Below are 26983 nucleotides of genomic sequence, written 5' to 3'. Positions count from 1 at the left end.
TTCTTTATAGAGACTGATGTTGTTCTTCTTGACTATTTATTATCTCTATTCAAGGAGTTTTAGTCAATCCCTATAGCAAAATATGAAATGTTGCCATGTTTTGTTTTTTTTTGCCTGCACTCGCAGGAAACCTTCAAATTTTAACAGTCTTGCTTTGAAAAACAGAATGAGTAATAATGCCTTTGAAAGACAACATTATTACCGCTCTCACAATAGCCACTAAATTGGATCAAAGTGATCATTATGCAGCTGTTTAAAATGTCAACAATAGTACTACAGCTTGCAAAAGAGGGAATACAGAGAGAGGGAGAGAGAGAGGTGGGGGTGGGGAGGGATTCGGAGCACCTAACCAGCCATGCGTGCTAAAAAGGAAACGATAGTCATGAGATATATTACTCACCAGAGTTGGGATCGGAGTTGCCGTCAGCTTCAGTCCTCTTATCAGGGGAGGCCTGCTCGTAGAAGTCGTCCTGCGCCTGCACCAGAGGGAGAGGTTGTGTGAGCAGGGAGCCACTGCCTGCAGGCTCGTGGTCGCCCAGACCGCTGTCACTGCAGCTCTCCTGAGAGCCGTCCGGCAGGTGAAACGTGACGCGCCGCTGCGACTAGAACCAAGAGCACAAAACAGAGCCACTGATGTTAGTGCTCTGCTCTGCCCCCTCTAACCGGTGTTTACTTAAATCGAGCCCGTGCACACTGCTCGACCCACTGCAGTGTGACATGAGCGATCTTACGACTTTGCCTGAATTATGTTAATTGTACTATAATAGAAAAATCCAAGTGTCTTGGAATGAAAATTTTCGACTATAGGCTGGGATTCACACATGTTAAACACAGTCACGTTTCACTGCACAGTGACAACCAGTAGCATGCAAATCCGTCTGCATGCACTGCAAAAATAACCATTTTAAAAATCAGCAAGGTGGAAAGGGTAATATTCTTGAGCTTTTCAAACACAAATTGATTGTTTTCAAGGAGAATTAATGAAGGACATGACATTCGCAAACACGGACAATGCTTTGCCATGATGTGTATAAGAACAGTGAAGTGTGAAGATTGGTAAAACGCTGATATTATATTATACAATTCTGCAAACAAGATCATGGTTTTCCACGTGCGTGGCGTCAACAATTCCTAATGTCATCATAAAACACACCAAGTGTCTTCGTAACAACACACTTCCTAACTATATGGTCTGCTGCGTGGTGAGAATTTGTCCTCATTGAGCAAAGTCCGAAATGTCATTGTGGTTACTCGGCAAACTTGAATAAAAAAAGTCAGGTTTATTTTAATAGCTCATTAAAAACAATGGATCTTTAGCTTTAAAAAAAGCAAAGGGTGAGACCAAGAGTCAAAATAGACAGAATAGGACAGAAAACGACAAAGGACAAGAGACTGGATGGGAGGCTGTTCCAGAATTTAGGAGCAGCAACAGAGAAAACTCTATTATTGTGTTGATGTGTAATGTGGCATTGTGTTTCTGGTCGACCAGGCTGTGTTTAGTTTGTGTTGTCAGTTTGTCTGGATGTTGGCAAAGTCAAAGTGGCCTGCAGAGTTAACAGAAGTTCACCTCCAGGGGGCGCATCTACACTCGTGGAATTGTTTTTAACCCACAAGTAATCCTGGGATGTGTCTTATAAACCCTCTGCTGGAGACCGCATGTGAGCACACACACGCACACACCGTCCTTAAACCCATTCTGATTGAATTTCCAATTGTTAATTCCGAGTGTCTTTTCCCCCCTCGCTCTAATGACATTTTCCTCAGGCTTTTTCATAAGTCCAGAAACGAGCCTGCAGCTAACCTTTCGTGAGCACAGAGAGGTCCCTGCCACCACAGCCTTGGTGATGACAGACACAGACGGCTTTTACAGTAATTATTGGCAAAAGCAAAGGTCAGCCAATCTGCAGTCTAATGCAAATCGCCTCATTATATATTTGAGAACTGCTCATGCAACATTCAATTAAATAAAAAAAATAAAGAATAGGGGGGGTGACAGACAGACAGGACAGGAAGAGAGACAGACAGATGCCATACTTGACTGACGCCATATGTGACAGTAGTCGCGTCCACACACATTTCTAAATATCTGAATTCCGGACTCGTGCTCCTTCTTTCCTCGCGACTGAAAGTACAGCTTCCAGTAAATGTAAAGGTCTTGTACAGCAGTAAAGAATTTGGATGAATATCACCGCGTTATGAGATGATCAGATGTGGCATTTCAAACGCAGATGGTATAATGGGGCGGGGGTGGAGAAAGAGAGCTCACTTCGCTCCTTTCTTTGTTTGTGTGACAGTTGTGCTTATTAGGCATCGCAGCCCTTTTTCAGTTTCACACGGGTGAGGCACACCGAGCATGTGTGGTTTAACAAAAAAAAAAAAAAGAGTGTTTCTAGACAAAGTAACCTATGAAACGGGTGTTGCGGGACAAACCTCGAGGATTTGACATGTTCGGTGCATCTGCGCTTAATTAGTCGTGGCTTCATATGTTCTATATCGCTTCTGCTCATGCCAAACAAGCCGGGCCTGAGGCAAAGTAGCCGTCCACTGTATTTGTTGGCTGCAGATTTGTGTGGGAAGGTAGCAGCATTGAAACCAGTCGCTTATCTTTGGATTCTGTGTAGCGTTCAAGAGGCAGCTGTTTCTTTTACACCGTTAATGACAATAGCATTGTGTGTGTGTTTAAATAGATGATTTAATTAAGAAAAGCTGCTTCGACTATGACTACTGATGTCCACCTATACTAGAGAGCTCTATGGGAGACCACAGGTTTTACAACGTTAGGTTTTTAGCCGAATTAGCCATGGGATTTTGGTTTCATCACAATATATGAGCATTGAAAGATAATGTAATATTACAGAAGAGAGGGCAGTAAGTATTTGTATCACATGAAAGAGGTAAAAAAGACAGTCACGGCCTGATTAAGATATTGTGATATGTCAGTAGTTCTGCGGTGTGTGTGTACTTGTATTTGTTATCTCGTTAGGACCTTTTCTGGCATAAACACTGACCTTGTCAGGACCAGTGGTCCTCATGGAGAAGAAAAAACCTGGTCCTCATGAGGCAGGACCTCATTTCTGAGGAACTGGTTAAGTTTAGGGCTCACATTTGAATTGTGGTTAGATTAAGGTTAGGGTTAGGCATTAAGTGGTTATGGTTAAAGGAATACTACCGATTTGCATGTAGTCAAATGACTAGTTTCATGGTTTGAAACTACAAAGCCAGTTCCGCACTTTTTAGACTCACCCATAGGGGGCACAAGACTTCATTGCCAGAAAGTAAACACTGTGTCCGCCAACAGTTTTGTATTGTATTTGTATTTTTATATTTATTATATACTTTATTCCTCACAGGGATTTGCGTGTTTACACAACTAGCGCTGTCTGCTTCGAAGCTTGAGACTCTCGTGGAGCGAGCGCAGTGCATTCTGGGAGTTGCTGTACTACATCTGTAGTGTTTTGGGGTTAAATATATACGCGGTATATTGCTTTTCAGACAAAATATACTGAGATATCACTTTTAGCCCAAATAGACCATGCCTTGTTTTGAGTTATGTCTATTCCTTGCACTGTGTGTGTTCTGTGTTGCCGTGTACCCACTCCCTGAAAGGAAATATTAGCGCCATTAGTGATATGGAAACGACAAAAGATGTTTAACATAAACACATTAACTCTATGCAAAGCAAAAAGTCATGATAAGTATTTCAACCTCTCTGATAAATACTGATTACTCTAATAATAGTGATACTTCATCACCTGGATGTCTTGGGCTAAATATTCCACAGTGATATTAATTTGTTGTTTTACTGCTAAAAAGAAAAGACCCTGTTTTGAATTAAATGCGCCGTGCATGTCTGTGTGTGTGCTGTCGCCTGTGTTTATTTGTGGGTTTAAGCATGTTTGCATTCCTCTGTCGCTGACAGTCACTTGTAGTAATATTAGCATAAGACTGGCTTAAACTATCCCTGCTGCCAGTTTACAAGATATTACGGCTTATCACACCCGCTAACCCTTATTATCCGCTTGTTTTTATAATTTGCCTGACCAAACACACTCACTTAAACAAATGCAACGCGAACAGCGGCACTCTTAGGTCCTAATTCCAGAAAGCCTACAAATCACCCGGAGCGAATGTGCATGAGCGAGAGCGCGAGTGCGTGTGCAAACACTCGCAGCATCAGTCTCTACTTAAATAATAAAAATAAATCACGTCATTAAAAGTTTTTGAAAACCGAGAAAAACCTCCATTCAACGTGCTCTCCAACCAGCAAAATGTGTTGACACTTATGTATGAGTTTTAAAATGGTCATCGGCAAGAGAAGACAGCAAATTAAGTATTAAATTCATTCATTAAACATTAATTAGGGCCCAATCTCTGACTGGCGATCTGCTCTGATTATTCTTTTTCATCATCTTTTTCATTTTTCTTTCCCGTATTCTTTGAGTGCACTTTTGAGTACGCACCAACCTGCCAACTTTGTAATAATTAGAGTTAATTAGAGGTAAAAGCACGTTTCCACAACCATACTAGTGGCCAAAAATATGTTTGCAGGAAAAACAGGCTTCTGCCTGGTCTCTCTTTGTTTTGAGAGAACAACCGGTTTCCAATAACAACCTGCGAAGCCAGTCATTGTGCCACCTACTGGCAACAGGGAGTACGCTTCCAGTAACAATGCAGTTCCCGCATATCACCACTTGGGCACGCCAAAGCACCATTCTCATGCCTGATATCTTTATTTTAAAAGTTTAACATACACACCAATGTGTTTTCACTTTTAAGGCATTTGAATTGTGCCCATCTCTACTTGTGCAAGCTTCTCTATCACTCTTTTGTCCGCATAGCGTTGTCCATATGTGTCCTTGTCTATTTGTGTGTTTTGCTCTTTCAGAGAAATGTCTGAATCCAGGCTTGTTCGGTGTCTGGCATCGGAAAGAGGATGCAGGGAAAACAAAACATGGCACTGGTCTGAGGGCAACCAGTTAGCCAGTTTGCCAGAAAATGTGTTTGGTGCTTCTTATTCCATGAAACCGGCAATGAGTAAAGTTAGCACAACTTGCATAGAAGCGTTTCTGTTTCCACCGGCATCATATTATGTATTTTTTGTAATTGACTCTTCGGATGTTTGTGCAAGTTTCTCATTTCCTGTCTAAAATCTAAATCTACCTCAAGTTACTTTCATATCATTTTGTGCCTATTTTGTGCTTCATCTGCACACATAAATGTGGTACTCTGTACCTAGAAATCTAGAGAAAATATTATCTGCTGAACAGGTGTAACTCCACTCAACATCATCCTGGTTTCATGTGAACTTGTCTCTGTTTGTGTGGTTGAATTTCATCTCTTAGTGGTATGAGTGAGTTGTCCTTCAACTTGAAGGTTTCCATTCCCACCTCCGCTATAGTCTACATGCCGATGGGCAAAACTCTGAACCGCATGTTGCAAGTTGGTCTCTAAAGGATGTGTGATAGACACATCTGCACATGGATGCATCGTGAATGCGTGAATGGTAAAACTGTAAAATCAAAAAGTGTTATACGGGGGGTGGAGTGGCTCAGTGGTTAAGACCGATACCCTGTGTGCGAAAGACATCATGGTCGCAATGGTCGCACTCCACCCCTGGCTGATTGTACTCAATTCTATTGTAAGTCGCTTTGGATAAAAGCGTCTGCTAAATGACATGTAATGTAATGTTATATAAACACAGACCATTTACATTGGGGGTCTAAAACTCAAATGACATTGGGGCCGCAGAGCATCTAGTCTGGCCAGTAGGGGGCCGGTACAGTGAAAAACTTTACTTAAAATTCCATAGGAAATTCCATCATGATATCACAGTGACGGATACATTTCAAAATAAAAGTGTGTTGAAAAGGAATATATATATATATATATATATGTATATGTGTGTGTGTGTGTATATATATATACATATATTCACATATATGTGTATATGTATATATGTATATGTGTGTATATATATATATATATATATATATTTATATATATGTGTGTGTATATATATATATGTATATTTCACGATGAAAATTAATTTACGATGCATAATTAATCTTCAACTAAAAAAACAAAACCCCAATTCTAAATTTATATCAAGTGGTGGGCCACATGAAGTGGGTTGGAGGGCCACCTGTGGCCCGCGGGCCGCCAGTTTGAGACCTCTGATTTACACACAAGCTGGGGAACAATGGGGGATTGGGTGCTTTGCTCAGGGGCACCTCTGGCCTTGGCCCTTCCCAGGACAACCGGCAACCTTCCGGTTACAAGCCAAATTCATTACCTTTCCGTCATGGGCTGCTGTAAGTACATATACGATCTATAAGAAGATTGTGGATTATTAATCAATTTACTAATTGTAATTGTGGTCGATTAATCATTTTAATTTTAATTTTATTATAAAACAAGTTCTCAGACATTTGAAAACATCATGATTTTTTGAGGTTTTTGAGGAATAAAATATTGGACAGATTAAGATTAAGATTAGTTGCAGCCCCAAAGGAGATAATATCTGAAACGTGGATGTGCGGCTGATTGCATGTGGGATTATATACTGTATGTTTTCCACATACTGTGATATAGTTTTACATAATTTTCTATGTTGGTCATTTTTTTTTACCTGGAACACAAACATGTGTGAGTGGGTTGAAGAGACCAGTCAAAATTCAATGAAAATAGTGATCATTTACTGTAACTGTGTGCTTGTGTAAGATATAAAAGAACAATAACTTGTATACTCAGTTTAACCTGGTTTCTCTTCTTTATGTTCATTCATCAATTGAAATCAAACTATCCATCAACTCTTTATACACGTCATGACTCGGCGCGCAAGCTCCCCCTCTGACTCCCCCCTCTTTCTTTTCTCCCCCTGTGACCATATGGAGCACAGTGTGCGGGTAAAAAACAACTTCTGTGTTGCAGTGCGCTCCAAACACAACCCTACATTTCTATCAGGCCGGCGTTTAATGAGAAGCGGCACACACACTGAGCAGGAATGCATGCACACACACACGTGCGCACACACATGCACACTATATATATATAATGCAACCTCCTCACCCACACAAATAATCTTATCTATCAGCAGGCTGACACCTGCGGTGCGAGAACACTTCCCATGAGTCTTTCCTCACAATCAGACCACTGAGGGAGATCAGTCAAGCAGGAAAACAAAACTCACAATAATATCTCTTTTTCCTCTCTCTCTCTCTCTCTCTGCTCTCTTGCTATTTCTCCTTCCCTTGGAGACCAAATGTGCTGTGCCATCTGCTGGACACCTTTGAAAATACATGTTTCTATCATTTACAGGCCACAAGCATGATTGTCTTCTTTGTTGCACCAGCTGCGCTTATCGATTGTTTTACCTTCAGCTGTCATCACTCCTCTGGCTCACACCTTTGCTTCGCAGTTTGCAATGTAACAGCAGTAAAACAACTTTCTTTTTCTTTTTTTTTTTTTCGTGAAGAAAAGAAAGTACAAATGTGTCACAATTCCCCACAGTTTTCCTCCACGGCCCCGACATGTTGCAACATTTGGCGAAACATCAAATCAAGTGATGCATTAGCAGGTGATAGACGCTGCTTCCTGTCAATGCGGCATTTGGATTTCCTCCGGGGCTTCGGCCATGAAATTCATCACAATCGAAAGTCAAGCGGGGGCCGCAATGTTAAGATGACAGGAACATGGTGAAAAAACATCTTTTTTAAAAAAAAAAAGATGAAAGATATACTGATGAAACGAGTTCCCACAGTTGTTTCTGTGAGCAACAGCGACAAATAAATCACAATCTCCCCCGTCTTTGATACCGACTCCGATATTGACGCGGCCTCCTCCTCCCGCCGCCCTCTCTCGAGTCCAGGTCTTCCCGCTTCCCTCTGCTTTCCATCATTAAATCATAGCGAGGTAGTAGTTTCTACGAGACATCTGCATTCTGCCACATCCACGGTGACGCCCGATCAGTCACTCCCTCACGGTTCGCTTCGCCACAGACGCGCACACAAGCGCACGCACGCAGACACAACGATACATAAATCTAAGTCACATCTGACCCATTTCCCAAATTACAAACTTGGAGGAGTGGACATGCTGAGTGTGTGTGTGTGTGTGTTATGCCTTATGCCTCTGTGTTAGTCATTTGTAGAACATTTGCTTAGCATGTGATTATCAGCACAGTCCATCATTTTGACTCTTTCTGGGCTAAACGGCCGTGCGCTGATTTATGGACGCAATAAACGTGCAGCATGCTTGTTTCCCCCTTTTTCATTTACTTATTTATTTATTTTCCCCTCGACCATTTATTGTCTAACCCACAGAGAATACATTTAGAGCTTTTTTTTCTTCTTCTTCTTCTTTCCCCCCGTCCTCGTGATAAAGTGCGTACAAAGTCGCACGGTGCGTTCATCTCCAGACGCGCGCGTTCCCACTTGTCATCTTTCAGAGATGACAGCGACGGTGACAAGCTCCCACTCACTGATGCTGGAGTCTAATTATGATTTTTTTTTTTTTTTTTTTAAATATGTCGACACTTCTCTAATTAACTCCGTCTCACGAATCTTTCATACATGAGCATGGGAACGAGAAATACTCACATTTTAATGACGGACCATATAGGCAATCGAAGAGCATTGTAAGTAAAGTAAAAACAGAGGTCTTTTTATAATGTCAAACATTTTTTGTTTTTCTTAAACTATTAGGCTTTTTTTTTTCTTTTTTTCTTTTTTAACTTAATCAGCCCCTTCCTGACCACACTCATTGGCCCCCATGGTGATTTAAGTTTCAGACTCCTGACCTGAACTAAATACCCTGCACTTTGTCTCTAAAAGCTTCACGGTGATGTAACCCACTGGCTTGTGGACTGCCAGTAAGAGCCATTAAGTGTAGCATTTTGGCCAGCAACCTGTTGGGCTTTAGAGACGTGAAGTAACCATATTTGAAAGAGCCTGGTGTGTCCACTTCCACCTCTACCTCAAACCGGCACCTTTTTATCAGTATCAGCTGTCAATCACACAGTCCCTATGCCATACTCGGGAACATGGCTTGTAACCGGAGGGTCGCCGGTTCAAATCCCCACCCGGCCAAAAGGACTGGGGTACCCCTGAGCAAGGTACCCAACCCCCATTGCTCCCCGGGCGCTACTCAGTGTGGCAGCCCACTGCTCCTAATTCTAGGATGGGTCAAATGCAGAGGAATAATTTCCCTAAGGGGATTAATAAAATAAAAAAAAATAGATGTCATGCAATATTGAGACAGTAATAATAACAATGGCAACATTGATAAAAATAATAATTATCCTGTATTTTGTAACCTCTGATTTTAACGAAAGGGCTATTACATTCAAAACAATTCATATAACCTTCATGGAGTCAATGCTGTATATAAACAAATGCTCCCTCAGTCAGGTGTGATAGTATTGCTTGACTTTCTGATCAAGACACGACATACAATAAAGTTTCCGTTCAAAACCAAACGGAGGCAGGATAATCACTGGTTGTGGTGCAAATTATAAAATAATGATACAAAAAAAAAAAAATCACCTTCTGTCATGAAGCACGACAAAGGAAGCAGATCCTCCTCCAAGGATCTTAAGGCTGCACACGTTTCTCATAAGGGAGAAGCATCTCGCCAATATAGATGTTAGTTAATCTATAAAGTGCTTTCAGAGTAATCACTAAAAACTTAGAATCAATTCCGAAATGAAATTCCTCATAGAATTGTTTTCTGGTGTCAAAACGAGGCAGATGTAAGCGGCGATATGTGCTCGACAACATCTAACATGTGTTCCACAGTACACACAAGATGCGATGTGCTCAGAGCTTATGAACACGATAGAAAAAGCCATGGTGTATCTGTGATACAGAATCTGACCTCAGGGCACTAAGATGAATGTGCTGCATCCGTTTTCGTAGCAGGATTATTTCATTTCTCAACAACCACAAAGGAAATGGATGCTGGAATCAGTTAAGCCACAATCAAGGAGTGTACACCTTGCGCTACTATGGCATTATAAAAAAAAAAAGAAGCATTTCACTACAACAGTCCCTCTATAGGATTATCTCCTTTAGGATAGCTCTCTACGTACAGTACGTAAATTTCCAGCTGAAACTGGGGCTAACAGGTGCAGTGATGGTTGAGTTAACTTGAGTCATGGCACAACCGGCTGCCTGGAGCTGAGAACATGAAATGACTCCATTGCTTAAGCATGCGTGTGTAACTTTTTTTTTATACAGTAGGTGCATCTCACTACCCTGCAGATGGGTAAATCCAGCTCACTATCAGGAGCTGGCGGGTATAGAGAAAGAGGGAAAAAAATCAGGAAGTTAAACAGATATTACCCAAACACACCTCTTCAGAAGCATGATATTTCATTCATCATTAAAGACATAACACCAACTGGGGCCAAATCTCAGGCCCATTTTCAGCTTTTTCCGCTCAACCGTGCAGTGTCCTCTTACCTTTGCTGATGAAGGTTTCCCCACCTTCTCACATTACATCCCTCCTCTCCCTTCTATCTTTTTTACCCATGTCTACTACATGCTGTGATATTTTACTGTAATAAAATCATTATAAGTTGCACTGTGATTTGATTCGGCAGTCGTGAGAAGTGTCCAAGGCCAAGATGTCTTTGGAAGCGACTATTTCCATTATACAGTTCTAGCACTGCTTGGCTCTACTCAACAAGACTCTACTTGGTATCAGGCATGTCGTTTTCCATTGCTACATAGTACCTCCCCAACGTGGGCGGAGTTGCTATAGCGCGGCTGCACGAACCCACCATGACGTCGTTTTAAACACGCAAATGGAGACGAGCACAGCGGTTCTTTTTGGAGTCCTGTCGCTAAATACGCCAGACACTGAGATTAGCACGTTTTTGGGGGATTTTTAAGTCTTTTTAACTGATCTTACACTGTGGCATTTTTCGGTTTGATTCTTGTGCCGGACGTCGTGCTCATGACTCTTCCAGTGACAACACTCTTTGACCAATCAGTGGCCGGCAATCTGCTGACGTCACTTTTTAGTAACGGCTCAGCTCGCGTGGAACCTCGCTAGAGCAGGTACCAAAAAAAAAAAGCACCAGGTATCGGGTACTATCCCTTATGGGGAAGCAAAATAATCTAGTTGAAGTGTAAGACACGACTAGTTCAGCCACTTTCCCTCCGTGTCTTCTAAGCAGAGCTGAGGAAACCTGTGCAACTGCCACTGAGCATTAGCCACAAAGTTAACCGCTACTGACTCACTCATCGCTTCTTACCCTCCACAGACATTCACCGCCATAAAATGAGAGACACAGCAATTCTTCTCCATGTGTGTCTCCGCCATCAGGATGAAGGATTTGACACTCACAGGCAGTTAACTACAGAGCAGAGCAGAGCTATAGGCCCTGAGCACTGCATGCGGGAGCTTGATGTGTTTATGAGTTACAGTCCATGTGATCTCGGCACTGCACGCTGAAGTCACACTTCTGTGCCACTGTGGAGGGCGTTCACATTTTTCTATTCACTTATATAAAAAAAAAAGAAGAAGCCTCTCTGTCATTGCTATTACGAAACAAATGCTGTCTGTCGAAAGCTAATCGCAAATGAATACGATGCATTCATTAAAAGTACCCATTCAAAACCAAAGGATCATCACGGACTCACCTATGATTCATAATAACCTACAACCCCATTAGCTGTCATGAAATCCTATTTGCGATTCCATTACACCAAATAGGTAGAGAAACGTGTGCTCGTTTAGCCAAATCTCTGTTTGTCCTGTGGAAATAATGGCTTATTTACACAGCCATGATTATCCAGCTTTGCGGGATCAGATGTAAATCGATGCAGCGGGGAGGTCCGGTTGACTTTGGCGACTCATGATCGGGATTTCAGAATTATTTGGAATAGCAACTGCACAAATTACACGAGGATTACAAGATTGTTTTTGCTTGTTCCCAGAATAGATACGTATGGATAATTTGTCTTTATCCACGGAAAACTGAAGGGTATCTCGGCATAACGTGACCTTTGTGTGGATTCGGTTCACATCCTGTTGACTGACTGTAATGACCTAATATGTCGTCCAAAATTTATATTCTCATTACTTTTATTATTGTTAAAACAAATGGACTCAGCATCCATAGTGCATCACATTTGATTGTTTTTTTTAAAAGATAACGACATGTGGGGTTGTAAGTTAGTAGTTCACCAAAACCATTTTCTTAATATTTCCTTATTGCACCGTCATATCCCTTTGTATTTTCCTTAATTAAGAATAAATTGGATCGCTTCCATTTGTCTGCGAACAGAAACAAGGTATTATGAGAGTGCTAATCGAATGAAAGTAGGTAGAGAAATATGCAACTAATCCGCAGCTGCATTGTCACAATCTCTAGTTTAAAAGCTAAATCCAATTTATTGGAAAATTAGTGAAGTGCTAAAAACTAATGACATGAAAATCGACTGATGAGTCTGATACTGCGGCTTAAAGAGATTTGGCATGAGGAGTAGCTGCAGTTTAAAGACAACGGAATTAAAAAAAAATGGGAAAAAAGGGGGGAAAAAAAGAGTCTATTTTTTTTTTCTCAAAACAACATTGTTTTTAATTAAATCCAATTATCCCTAAAAGTCAATCCCATACTCTTAAAGACGTAATCTTTACTCGTGAGAAATCGGTTGACACGGCGTGTAACCTAACACATGGCCATGTCGCCTGGTGATGGAAAGGAAGTGGTAGAGGAAGTGATGTTTGATGTTGAGGCATCATGGCGAGGTGTTTGACATTGTCAGCAACCACCGTGCTAATTTTCCTGTATATATGAATATATGTATGTATATATATATATATATATATATATATATATATATATATTTTACAGTGCTTAACTTCTTGTTGATGCAACATTTCTATTTCTATTGCTGATAGTGTAGTAGAGTTGAGATTGTGGTGTTGATTGTCTGCAATTCTTGTTGTGTTGTACTGTTGTGTGATTCTTGATAGGTCTCTCTTGAAAATGTAATATATATATATATGTTGACATTTTATAAAAAAAGTCATTAGTGTTTAATTGCCAAGTTGGAGACGTGTGGTAGGGTCAAAATATCGATTTGCGGATATATCGTCTTCCTTCCTTATGTAATACAAGAAGCGATACGCCAGGGCAAATTAAGAAATTACGGTGCTTTAAAGCAAACAGTCCCTGCCAGTTCCACTCGCCTCTGGTGGACGCTGTACAAATGAATGAGGCGGAAGTTACCATGTTGTAAATAAATAGAAATCCTGCATGTTTAACTTTTCCTGGACGTTTTTATTGGCTTCAGTTAGACAGATAGCGTAATGTAGCGTTATATGACTGGCCATTAATCCATCTTCTACCACTTTATACTTCACGTGAGGGCGCTGGTGCTAATCCCAGCTGGGGCAAAAGGCGGAGTACACCCTGGACAGGTCGTCCGTCCATCACAGGGCCACATAGAGACAAACCACTGTCCACTCTCACACCTACAGTCAATGTCCAATTTGGCAATAAATTAATGATCACCTTATTGTTGTATTGTGATATTATTGGTATTATGGATCAATGATCACGTATTGTATCATATTGTGAAGTACCATGAGATTCTAAGAGTGTTTCTGCTGTTTTTTGAAAGCTGCAGTGCATAACTTTCGGTAGTTTTGTTGGTGTTGATGTTATTATTCTGCCTCAGCTTGGTCTTATATAGCACAGTGTCTCTGTTCCCTCTCTGTCTTGTAACAACAACACATCACTTCCTGTGTGCAGCAGGCGCCTTAACACTGCTATAGTGAGAATCACAGGAAGTCATGTAGAGCTGGTGGGCTTAACCAGCATTGTTAAGTTTATTTTAAATTTATAGTAAATAAACATTTATTAAGCAACACTTTCCTCCAGTTAAATATGTTTTATTAAAAATACAGCATGCATTAAAGGAATATATAGACACACTAGACTTTGTCAAATAACTGTTGGATGATTTATAAATAATAATCTGCCATTTTTAATGAAGAATATCAAAATAACCAAGATGACAATGAGTCACTGGTAGAGTAGTGAGTTCCAGTCCGGCGCTACTTGCTGATATGAATAATGTCCTTGGCACCAAGTTTCTCCTGACAGCTGAGCTGGCGTCATATTGGATAAAAGCATCTGCCAAATGATTACGAATGTATGCGTAAATAATCAGTTTACCTCTACTGAAGAACGTGCAGGACTGGGTTTCCCCGACTGTAACTGACCGACATCTGAATACAAATATCTAATTAACCCTCTCTGACCTGAGCATGTCAGTGGTTCTGACCAGCGATGGTGGAATGAATCTACCTGGCTAAAGCATAATTGATGATAACACATGGACGTGGGTTGGGAAAACGGACATGGACCATGATGCTCTTGAAGGCGACTTCAAATGATCACAGTATCTGACTGCTGCAGGCAAAAGCCACACAAAGAATCCATAATTCACTCATAAACCCCATTATTACGTTACTAGTTTGAACCTAAATTTGGCAGCTATTTATTTACACAATCACGAGTTGAACATCTGACGCCAACATGGTTACATTTCCTGCCCTTTGCCCAGCACCAGTGCCAGATATACAAGCAGCCATCATCGCTGATGAAATGGTGGAGATCAATAGCCTGATTTTTCTATTTTTTTTTGAATGACCAGCTGGTGGCAGAGTTATCAAAATCTCCAGTGTGAGGATTAATGGTTGATGAGATGAGCAACATGTCTATTGCCAAGGATATAAAATGTGCTTGAGAGTGATAACATTGAGCTAGAAGGCAGGGTACACAGACAGACAGACACACACACACACACACACACACACACAGGTGCCCCTGTCACCCCTGCCTCACTTTTCACTCAACACTGGCTGGCTGCACTTTTGAATTATTTTATTCCTTTTGACCAATATAGGTTGTACAAACAAATTAAATACGTTAAATATACGTTAAATAAATGCAGGGCAAATTAAATTGTCAGAACTGATCTCTGTAGGGGAGTTTAAGTCGATTCTGAGCGATCGAGAGGAAAACTCCTTTGGTGGTCCTGATCCGGTATTTTATTGGTTAGATGATGTGTTTGATTCATCTGTTGTGCATGATAGTTGTACTGTGTTTTGTTTGTGTTGTCTTCTTCGCCAGTTCATATTTTGATATGTGTGCACAGACACATCTGGCAGGGACGCCGTTTTGGCCAACTCAGAATCTCCTAAGAAAAGGGAACCAATCACTAACGGGGTTCCCCTAATGCGCTAGACGTTGACTTTTGTATGCACCCAACGTGGCAGCCAATGAAGAGCAGCTGTCTTTTGATTTGGCTGCTGCTTCCATTCAGACGCCATCACGCCTAGAAAACTACAACAAGCGTGTTTGTCGTTGCTCTGCGTACCTCACCCGGCATTTTGATCTCCACCCGTTGGAAGTGGGAAGTGATCACACCCCATCCAGACTCATATTCAATCTAAAATGAGATTGAAATACAGTACATTCTGGCATTAGCCAGGCTAACGCGATCCAAAAAAATGAGTAACACGTAAAACACGAAAAAGCTATTTGTATTCCCCTTTCCACAATTATTGGTTTGTATTCGATTATATTATATTCTATAATATAATATTCTATATTATATTATTTTTTTGTGGCATCATTAGCAATTGATTGGTAGTGGGATGTGTGTATGTGTGTGTATATATATATGTATATATATATATATATATGTGTGTGTGTATATATGTGTATATATTTATATATGTATGTATGTATATATGTATATGTGTGTATATATGTATATATGTTTATATATACACATATAAATGTAAATATGTGTATCTATATACATATATGTATATATATATATATATATATATATATACATATATTTATATATAAATACATATACATATATATGTATATATATATATACATAAATATGTATATATACATGTATATATACATATACTCATAGGCTAAAAATACCTGTCATAATTGTGTTATTTTGACCTGAGCATTTACTGAGTACTGGTGGAGTGTATGGGGTAATGTATCTGTTGTGTTCAGCGTGAAGGGTCACCGCGCGTTACAGTGAGTGGACATGCAAAAATAGACAAAATCTACATACTGTTTATGTGTAAAAGAAACTATATTGAAAATGTGTACTGCCGAGCCTCACAAACCCCCCTACTAATGACTTGCTTTGCACATTTCCCTTGCGTTGTAAAGGTACATGGTGTATATTTTGAGGCCCATATGCATTCTCATTGTGCGCTCACATGAGCATAACAATATTCAGTGTTAGTGTAGACGAACACATCCCCATGCAAACCTTTCAGTGAATAGCAAGCACTGGTGAATACATTTGCTTTGTAATCAATACTGTTTTTGCAAATTTCCAACGAACACATGGATTAGCATTTTATTCTATTTTACTGAAAAATATGTATATCTGGAATGAAAAATAATGCCACTTGGGCAGGGGTGAAAAATTATGCAGGAAATTCGAAGCAATATGATGTGGCATCAGTCACGTATGTCAACACTGTTCCGTCAAAAGAGTTCATGCTTGGGTAAACAAGCAAAGTTCAAGCATACAATGTAGATGGAGAACGTACAATGTGTGGCTTGCACACGTTTTTTTTTTTGTTTTTTTTTTAAAAACAACAACATGCACATATTACCATAGACTGAAATAAATACAACACTGTGTTTGAATATATATTTTTGTGTATGTATTATATGCTGCCCGTAGTCTAAAACTGTACGTACGACGCACTTCCCTGCAAATGCATCAGTGACTGCGAATAATCAAAGTTGCACTGCAATAATCCTCATTGTCGAAGAACAGTCTAGGATTTGTAAAACATCAGGCTTACGCACCTGCTGTTTTGCCATTTCACCCATCAGGAAATTAGAAACTTACTTTTTTTTCTTTCTTCTTTTTCCTGAGAGGACAGTCACAGTGAGGGAAATACAATTAAGCTCAAGCCTTAATAATTAATTTTATGGTCAATGATCTCACCAACAATTATTTCTGATGCAACAAATCATCTGGAAAATAAGAATCTCCCACCACTCCGTTTTCCATTTGTTTGGTTGCCAAGCAGCCAGCAATTTCCCTCCAACAGTTTCTCGTGAGAGCAAGGCAGCGGCGCGATGGAGAGCGCGTTGCACCTCATAATTTGCTTTTTTTCCCCGTTTGTTTGTGATCACCTGCCATTTGCGTTTTTGGGAGAGAGGGAATACATTTGTGTGCCCGTTTGTTTCTGTGAACAATAGAAAGCCATTCAGCCAGAATGTAAGCAGTATTTAATGTGTATGTACAGCGGCACACGGGCAATTTTCAATATTGTTGACTACCGTCTCTATTTTTTTTTTTTTTCCTTTTTTCCTCACAGTTATCATGAACATGCAGCAGGGATGGTGGAGTAGATCAACAGCGGGAGAATAAAAGAAAAAGCATAAGAACATGTGAGACAGAGATTAAAAAGGGATGAATATTAATGATAAATAAGACATTTTCCACTCTATGGGCGTCCATACATTATCTACTTTGTCAGGCATATAAGAGAAAATGGTAATCTTGATGACACCCATCAACTTCTGTATCCTATCATGGCTTCAAACAATGACTGTGCTGCACATCCAAACCATTGACAGCCACTGTGAAAGCATATATTACAGTAACTTGAATGCATATTTTTTCTTTGTATTAGAATGTCAAATGATGCAGAAATACCTGAGCCTCCAGTTGTGGAATTGCATTTCATAGAGCATGTATAAGGTTGCATCATAAATACAGCATTCAGGAGGTTTCGACTTATTTTAGTGCTCATAAAAAGCTTGGAGATGATAGGTTTTAGTAGATTTACAGATTATTTCTTTTGCATTTCTTTTATAATTCCGTTCACCACCACTTCTGGTTTAGTATGCAGCCCCTTAAAGATCATATAAATTGTGTTTCGAGCAGGACATTAACCCTGCGCACACCTTCTGACTGGTCCCCCTTAAACACTGATTTGCTGTACGCGGTGTGCTCTTTTGTTTGTGACAAATGCTTCAGATCTGACCTTAACCTGTGCCTAGAGCAAACAAACTAAACATGAAAGCAGACAGACACAGGAACCAAACAGACGCGCAAATGAAACACGATCAACAAGGCGGCAGCAGCAGCAGCCGTACGTCTGTGACCTGATTTAAATATAAACTAAATGTAAAAAAAAAAGTGACACCGGCATGATCGTGTGAAGATATTTTCCCTATGCAGAAATACGATGAGTCAGGAAAACAATACATGTACTACAGTTGGCCTAGTTAAATGCAGTAGCAGCATGAGCCTCATTCAGTGACTCAGTTGCAGTCTCTTCTTGTCTGCACAACATTTTTATCTATATATACCGAGTTTAGATGGCTATGAATCACCTCACATCACCAAAAATACAATTTTCACTGTAAAAAAATATAAGTAAAACTAGCTTGTACATCTACAACCACTCTCAGGCTGTAATTGTTCCTTAAAACTAGTAAAAGGAAACAGTTAAACTTATCCCAAGCAAAGAAAGTCTGTCACGGAAGAAATGTTTATTTAAAACGACTCTTTGTTCTTGATTAGCTGACGTTATAACTTCTATCTTATAGTTTCACACACATTTTACGTCTGTATTGAACACATACCAGGAGCAGGTGCAGGTGGGATTTCATGCAAACCATTGTTTTAGCTTGTTACTGGTAATTCAAACTCAAGGTCAGCTGTAATATCTTATCAAGACAAAGTAAGAAAGCCAAATTTGATTCCTTTCCTCGTGCAAAACTTGCTTTCCGAGATCATATTTTACTTTCTTGAAAAATCGATTTTGTAGTGCAGCAACTCCAGCTTCTGTGCTACACACACTGGGGCTGCTCCTGGAAAATGGTTTTGTACGTGGCGCTAACCCTCGACACCCTTTGGATAAGAGGATTTCACAAAATGTAAACACAAAAAAACAATCTGCTTCAATCACAGGCAAGCCACAACACCAATGCTCCATCAGTTTCCTCACTTTTATTGATTGCGCTCCCAATAATTCAAGGTGAGATAAGACAAGTGAGATGCAATTACCCCAGACTTTTTGTCCAAACCGCAAAGGAGATCTTTGCTACCTCAATTCACCTCAATCACCTCGACTGACTGCCAGTGAGCTGCATAAAGGGCTCTTCATATGCAGTTTTTATGTTCAATGAAGAATGAGAGCCTTGTTTGAATGCGCATCCATTCTAGGCCATGCGTGAGTCTCACTGCGATGAAAATATCTCCATTTTTTTCAACTGCAGTGAGTGCTTTTGGCACGTATTTTGACACTTGGGTCCAATAAGTCTTTGTCCACTCCGAAGTAAACGCTCAATTATCCTGAATAAGTTCCCCAATCAGTCAGCAAAATATACCGACACACACTTTTTTTTCCCTGCACACACATTGAGAGCGTGACCCTACAAGTGACTAGATTAAATACTTGTTTTTAGATGCTGCATACGAATGGTCAGACTGTTGGAAATAGCACAACAGCTACATATTTGAAGCTTCCTGGTTTGATTACTGAAGTGAGCTCTTGCTACCTGGTTTGACAGTTGGCTTTCACTATACAAGCATTTCCCATGCTGCTTTATTCTCCACCTAACAACGAGGATATTAATGTTTGGTAAAATTAGCCTAAAATGGCTAAGCTACGCAAAACTTCCTAATTTGTTCCTAACGGCAAAAAATGGCACCTTCACAGAAACGGCTGTAAAAACATTATATATATTTTTTTCCACTCTAAACGAGTCAATCTTTTAAAGCTACTTCAGCCTGAAATATACATATCAAATATTAACAATATTTTTTGAAATTTTAACCCTTAAAAATCAGTTTGTTTTCACAACTCCACTGTTTTTCTATCAAAAAACCCCCCAAAAAACTTCAATAATTTCTGTAAAGTACAATTCAACGGGAATTTGTTTATTATCATTATCAGGCCCTAAGATGGGTCAATGATTGGCAGAAACATTGTGTTGCTCAGTAATGATGGACATGACAGGGGCGTGACCCTAACTGACAAGATTAAATACATGTTTTTTAGCTGCTGCATACGAATGGTCAGACTGTTGGAAATAGCAGAAAGACCACGTCTTTGAAGCTTCCTGGTTTGATCACTGAAGTGAGCTTTTGCTACCTAACAACAATCAGGTTTTCTGTAGCTCCTCTGTAGAGAACTGACGTCTGTCTTGTCAGTTCATCTGAAGCCTCCCCACCGTTTCGAGCCTGGTTTGCGCAGGAGGATCCCCGTTAATAATGTACATTCTATGAACCAGTAAAATATAGATCAAGTCACACTTGTAAAAGTAAAGTAAAATGCTGTAGGTATCACAAAATCCCTTTTTATGTAACATAGACCCTGTTGTCCTCACAATCTGTCCTGAATGTCATCAGTTCAAATCCTAGAAACCACATTCAGAGGTGGTTTGAGGACTTTTTTTAGGTTTTGTGTTTTTACACTAATCAACACTTACCCAGCCGGCATGTCCATGTGGGCCCAATAAGGTTTATATTCAGCCTGACAATATGGGTCCCAAGCGAGATTGTCAATGGAAGGGATGCACCCAGGATATATTTTGATTCCAGGTATGAACACTCATACTCAAGGCTGTCCACATATAATCAGATCACTAAGAAGGGATATCAACACCAGGTTGAGCCGGTATCAAAATGCAATCAACTACATACATGTTTAGGATGTTTTAAGACAACCAGACCAGCAATAAAGAGGATAAAGAGGTAGAAGATGGATGGATAGATGGATGGATAAAACAGCGGCTTTTACTATATAGGTTGGAGGCCAGATACTAGACTAGAAGAAACAACCTGTGTACATTACTTTATTCATGGTATACATGAAGCTATAAAGGGCTAAACACACTGCAGAAACAGAGCAGAATAGTAAGTCTAATGGCAGTATATGCACTTGTATATGTGATGATTCAAACGCGATTTAATTCCAACTTGTGTCCGAAAGCACATTGCCCTCAGAGCATGCTGGGAAAGCTCAGCCCACCTGCCTGTACTCCGCAACACACTACACACCGACTCTGTTCTCTTTCGCGTTTCATCTTCTCCTTTCCGTTCTCTCCTTTGGTCACTATCTCTTTCTCACCTCGCACATCTTTTTTGTCCCGGACTCGGCCACAGCTTCTGTAATCTCGGTATTTACAGCACCACAGCCTGTGGCAAGAGGCTCTGATTTCCTGCAGCGGGAGAAAGGATCGTCTGGGGTGACCATGCAATTTATATCGCTGATCAGATGGAGCTGTGGTAGATTGATATACTCAACAGCTGATCCCCGCTGATATACCAATCCAGCCCTGTCTAGTGTCAGGTTAGCTCCAGTTAGGAATCACATTTGAATAATTTCGCTGCGCCAACCGTGTCTCGCGGACATGTGTTTCCATTTAAACCCTGGGAGCTTCAGGCGGCGGCTCTGTTGATGGGTGGTCTGATGGTAGAGCAATGTCAAGGCAAGCCAGCAGGGAGGAATAAGGAATTGAAGTCATACATATGCAACGTCAGTGATGCTTTGTAAATGAGGATGACGGATCATCTGTGCAACACTTCTAGCTGCCGTAACAGCGTACAAGAAACTGTGCCAAGTGAATCGATCAATGAATAATCCAATATATGCCCAAAACAACTTAATAAATTAATAAATAAATACTTTATATGACACTTTTTAACCTCTGCCCATATACATGATAATATAAAGGTTAATTAAACATTAAAAGTTGTGTTCTTAATGTAGTATAAATTCAGCTTGAAGCTTTTTCGTTACAATTTTTTGCTGTTACTGTTATGTTTTCATTACTATTGCATGTATCATTATTACTATCATTTAACTTTCAGCCCAATGTCATTGTCGTGAATATACTGTAAGTTTATTTGTGAATATTATTATATATTTAATTGCATGCTCGTATTTCTTGATCAGGTGTGAGGTAGACAAATTGCGCCATGATTGTTAAAGCCAGGAAATGTATAGTTAAACAAAAAATAGATCACACCGAGCACAAAAAAAAACTAGCGTAGCTCTGGGCAATCTTCGAAGGGAGGTAAGGCTGTGCAACAGAGAGAGAAGCAGGGCATAATTCCCTCGAGGCACAGGCAGACACAAGTGATTTCTCACCTCTGGTTTATTTAAAGGCTCCTTTCCGATATCAAATGTAAAAAGGAAATGCCCAATTGCTGCACTGCTAATTGTAGAGTTAAAAAGGAATGATAGCACATCTAAGGACAGGCACCTCCAGTTGAAATCAGAAATAAAATTGCTGGCCTGGCAGAAAACACAATTTGAAAAGATGCCGGATGCACGCATTGAAATGTATCACAAAGTAAAGGAGCCAATTTAAACCATGTCACTGCGACGCTAAGAAATCCCGCAGCCAAACTCAGCCTGATGTTCCATTCAAGGTGAAGGCTGTAGGCTTGTCACACACTCGCAATGTTACTAAGTCATTTTTTTTTAGTTTAACTCAAAGATATGCCAATGCGAGTCATGGGTATACACTCAAAGTAATGTTTGCTTTTGAAGAATTTCCTGGAGCAATGAGTTATTACACATCCAGCAATAAAATCCCTGGAGAGAGAAAAACAAGCATATCTCGGAGTGACATAAACTGCAACACGAGCTCAGCTGTTTTTGTAAAGAGGGGTACCTCAGTTTGCTTATACCCTGTAAAAGGAAAAACTAAATGGCACAGACTCGGAAAACAACCGCTATAGAATCGTTTGTAAATTTGCATGCGCTCACATGGGACTCTCTTACAAACCTGCCAAATAATATTTCAACTGGGACACGGCACTGCTGTCATATAAAAAAAGGCAGTGTTTATTAGTTTTTCCTCTCACCATCCCTTGTTACCAATTTATGACAGAACAGCGAGGGGAGGAAGACAATATTGGTGTGAGGGAAAAAAAAACTGGCATGATGGAGGGGACAAAGTAAAAAAAAAAAAAAGAAAGTCACAAGATTAGTTTAAAGAGACAGCTGTGTTATTCAAACAATCGCTCACAGGAGCTGATTCCAGTGGCTCACTGGCAATGTAAATAAACCTGATGTATCAGCATGAATCTCATATCCCGTTTTTCCCGCAGCCTCCATCCCAAGATCCAATGAATTATCACACCAACTAATTATTGAGCGCTTAACACGTTGTCAATACCTTTTTCACATTATATTAAGTAAGCTAGTAGAAGCAGTAGGTTAAGAGGCTATACAGGCACACCAATGTCCTCAGGGCTTAACCTTCATTTCCTGTGCAGTCTAATCTGACCATTTTCGACTACTTTCCAAAAGCATAAACGTGTTTTTCAATCCTCCGCAACAAATAACAAAATGGCTGATTGATCGCCACTTTCATTGAATTTCGAGTAGTCTATTCATCCTATAGTCACATCTTTGGTGCTTGCAGTCAAAAATGGCCGCCAATAGAAATGAATGGGTAAGACTACATTATGTTTATGCAACAGACGGAAAGCGTCTCCATTCCCAACTATTCCTAACCAACTGTTTTCTGTCAATGTGATTCTTTTCAGGAGCATGTGGACACAAAAAATTCCCATTGTCACTTCCAATTTTCAAATCAGATCAGGCCACTGTTTTGTTGTTTTAGCGAAGATATAAAGACCATACTATTTCAAAATCTCACGCTAAAGACCTGTACGTATACGCTCTCCCAGAGTTCTAGTAGCTTGTTCTTGACACGTCTTCTGGGCAGAACTTTTTTCTTGTGTAGTGTCTGACAACGATTGTTTGATTAGCCAGATATTTGATTCCCTATGAGGACTTCCCAGGAGTTCTGCACTTGAGTTCCTCGTGAAGTAGGAAATGTCCTGACCAGAACTCACCTCGTTCTTGTTCTTGCCACCCCGAGAAAAAAGAACACATTTCTCTGAGTATGTGCAGGCCTTGAGACTCACACATATGACATTTTCTTTTGTATGCAAAGAAAAAAAAAGGTATCAATGCACGCATGTGCTTTGAAAAGGCCAGTAATCGGATGACGCATGATATTGTTTCATAGTTTAAAATGATGCATTGTCACTTTAGACCATGAAAGGTGAATTTGAGTGAGGATTGCTCAGGATTACAGAAACTATTACTTACTTAATTAACTATTAAGACTCTTGAAGGTAAAAAAAAAAAAAAACGAGGGCACAGTGTTCCTGTATTAACAGTGAATTTACCGCAAAAAACCCCCCCAAAAAAACGCTCGTGCAACCTGGCTGCGTGATGGTGCAATGTACTGGTATATCAAGCCATGCCTCAGGTTTTTACAGCTGAGCCAAAAACAACTTAATGGATTAATTGGGAGCCAACAGAGATAATTAGGCCTTTGGGGTTGTATGATTCCACCCCTTGTCGACTGTTGCCTCAGTAGTGTGATGTCGCGCGTTCCTGCTGTGTAATCGAGATAATTAGCGGGAATGTCGAGTCACTGTCCAAAGATTAGCGAAAGGCAAAGTCCTCTTTACCTTACTGGGCAAATTTTCGGAGAAGTGAGGCTGACGCTTTTTTATTCTCTCATGCAATGGACGGACACTACAGCTAAAAGGATTCATTAACCGGTGTCCACACAAACACCCAGTTGCAGTGCGGCAGTTTCTTCAGCTCATATGAGAACGATACACACTCCTGCCATATATTTGTTTCCCCTGAGGAGAAATTACTATGGATAGGTATAGCTGTTAGCTGAGACTAACCGAGCCAAGGCTTCAGTTGTTTACTGTGCTTCTATTATTGGATGCCAAGGTGTCCTTCTGTGAGGCTGACAGGCACTGAGTAGTAGTCCAAATTGATTGGTCTGCTCTTGCCCACCAAAAGGACCTGAACTCAATTTGCTTGTGATGGCTTCAATTTCCTGGCTGGACAAAATCCCCCCCTACTCCTTTCTTTCTTTCTCTCTCTCTCTCTCTGCCTCCCTTCCTCGCTCAAGAGCTGTCATTTAATTCCATTACTCAACGGGGAGGTTCATGCCCTGTCACATTTGTCTGTCTTCCGTCTCACGCTCTGTTCATGTGAACCTTTACCAAGAAACATTGGGTAAAAAAAAAAGGAAAGAAAAGTCTTAAGACACAGGTTGTTGTAGAAATTCCTGAAACAATCATTTGCTGTTTTTTCTTTTTTGCCCGGCAACAACTCATTTTATTTTAAAGTGCTTCTGCAGCTTGATATTCATCTGCCCTCTAGACGGGAAGGATGCAAGCGAGTGAAATTTAGAGTTAGAGTACTTTTTTTTTTTTTTTGCGGATTTCCAAAGATGAAAGCAAACGCATAATACAGAAAGTGAAGCCCATGGACAGATGTGTCAGACAGATTTATTTTATCATCTCTGCATCATTACTCATGCCAATATTTAGCCAGATATTCAAGAGAAGGTCATCAAAGCTGGGGCTAATTTGGAACTTTTAGTTTTCCCGCACAACATTTCTCAGGAGCAAAGACCCAATTTGCTTACCCCCCCCCCCCCCCCCCCCCCCCCCTCCGCCACCGAACTGTAGCAACATCTTGTAAACTAATTTCAGATGCACACAATGCCCACGCGGTCAACGGCTGATTAGAGCGAAAACAGGATCCAACGCCGGAGTCAAGCACAGAGGTCTTTGAAGTGATTACCTTACATGTTTTGGCCTTCGCTTTTGTCGCTTTAAGATAAACACGCCGAGCCACTAAGCATATGCCAGCTTATGCCGAGATGAAAGATTTTACATCCTATTATCGGAAACCCGCAGTTTGTACTGTGGGGGTATTAGCGTCTAAGAGTCGAGGAAATGTGCTACAACTGCAAAGATCTTGCTCTGATTTTCCTACGCAGTGGGTGCGTGGTGGGGGGTCAGCCTCTCAGCACTTTTTTAGATGATCTAGATGACAGGCAGGAGATGAAGGACTGGCGAGATGTGGGTTCCTAAAGATAGCTAATTACATCCTGTACCATATAACAAGAGCATATCCTAAAACAATCCCATGCTTTATTAAGGTATAATCTCTCCTTTCTTTTTCCCTCCGTTAAAGGTATTTGATTTTTTTTTTCATAATTAGAGAAGTGTGCCACAAACGCACTCAATCTTCTATCAGGAAACAAAAAAAGTCTGAGCGGGAACATGCAAAAATCATGATACCGTCAACCTCTCTATCATTTCCTTCCTGTCTTTTACTCCGCTTTGTCTCGTCGTCTTCTGGGTGTATTTAGCAGCGGTCTTACAAGCGTTTACCTCAAGGAAACAGGGAGCCGATCTGGCTCAGCGTTTTAAAATGATTCATCTTGCTCAGTATCAACCACGAGGCATAAATGCAATACAACCAAATTAAGACCGCTCAGCCAGACAAACAAGCTGGGGAATTTAAACCTTTATGCCTTTTTTTTTTTTTTTTCACGTAGCCGTGTGAGTCACTAGAGTTTGTTGCTAAATGAAGACTGATTTCCTTTTTGCTTTTTTGATGCTGTAGCTGTTCTTCCCCCCTTTGCCCTTATTATTTCTTTTCTGTTTCAAATGCAAAACAGCCCAAAAATGTTGAACTGCAAACAAACACATTGGCTACACCTTTTCAGAGAGCTGACTACAATAATGGATATCACAGAGTCAATTACAGACATTCTTAAACCCAATAGAGTATAATAATGCTAAAATATAGCATATAAAATATAAGCCAGCTCCTTAACTTCCGATCAGTTGTCGCTCAGAGGAAACTTGGACTTTCTGAGATGACTTTCACGATTAAAACCTCTGATAGTCAATAAAATCACGATAATGTCTTTCGAAATTTGGTAAAATACCAGGAGTATTTGAAGGTCTGGTGTGTTAGAATGTGAAATTGTAGGAGTCTGCTTCTTTCTTAAGCATGTAAGGCAGGGGTCTCAAACTGTGGGCCAATGATTGTCTCGTCAAAAGAAGCCCAACTTTTTTGGGAAAAGCAACAG

At 40.3% G+C, this 26983-nt stretch overlaps 1 protein-coding gene across 4 annotated transcripts in view; it reads right to left on the bottom strand.

Annotated features, from left to right (window-relative positions):
• The window catches only part of LOC131459286 (protocadherin-9), a 254221-nt gene that overhangs the window by 75388 nt on the left and 151850 nt on the right, over positions 1-26983 (bottom strand). For 2 of the 4 annotated variants that reach the window (XM_058628897.1, XM_058628898.1), the window contains one exon: positions 401-602. In XM_058628897.1, coding sequence (XP_058484880.1) covers positions 401-602 — 202 coding nt within the window. The remainder of the gene's footprint in view (positions 1-400; positions 603-26983) is intronic. The other 2 variants (XM_058628899.1, XM_058628900.1) reach the window with 1 other exon arrangement.

The sequence above is a fragment of the Solea solea genome, chromosome 5 (genome assembly GCF_958295425.1).
Source record: "Solea solea chromosome 5, fSolSol10.1, whole genome shotgun sequence".
Taxonomy (NCBI): Eukaryota; Metazoa; Chordata; class Actinopteri; order Pleuronectiformes; family Soleidae; genus Solea; species Solea solea.
Note: the sequence above shows the minus strand (reverse complement) of the source record. Positions and strands in the feature narration are given on the sequence as shown.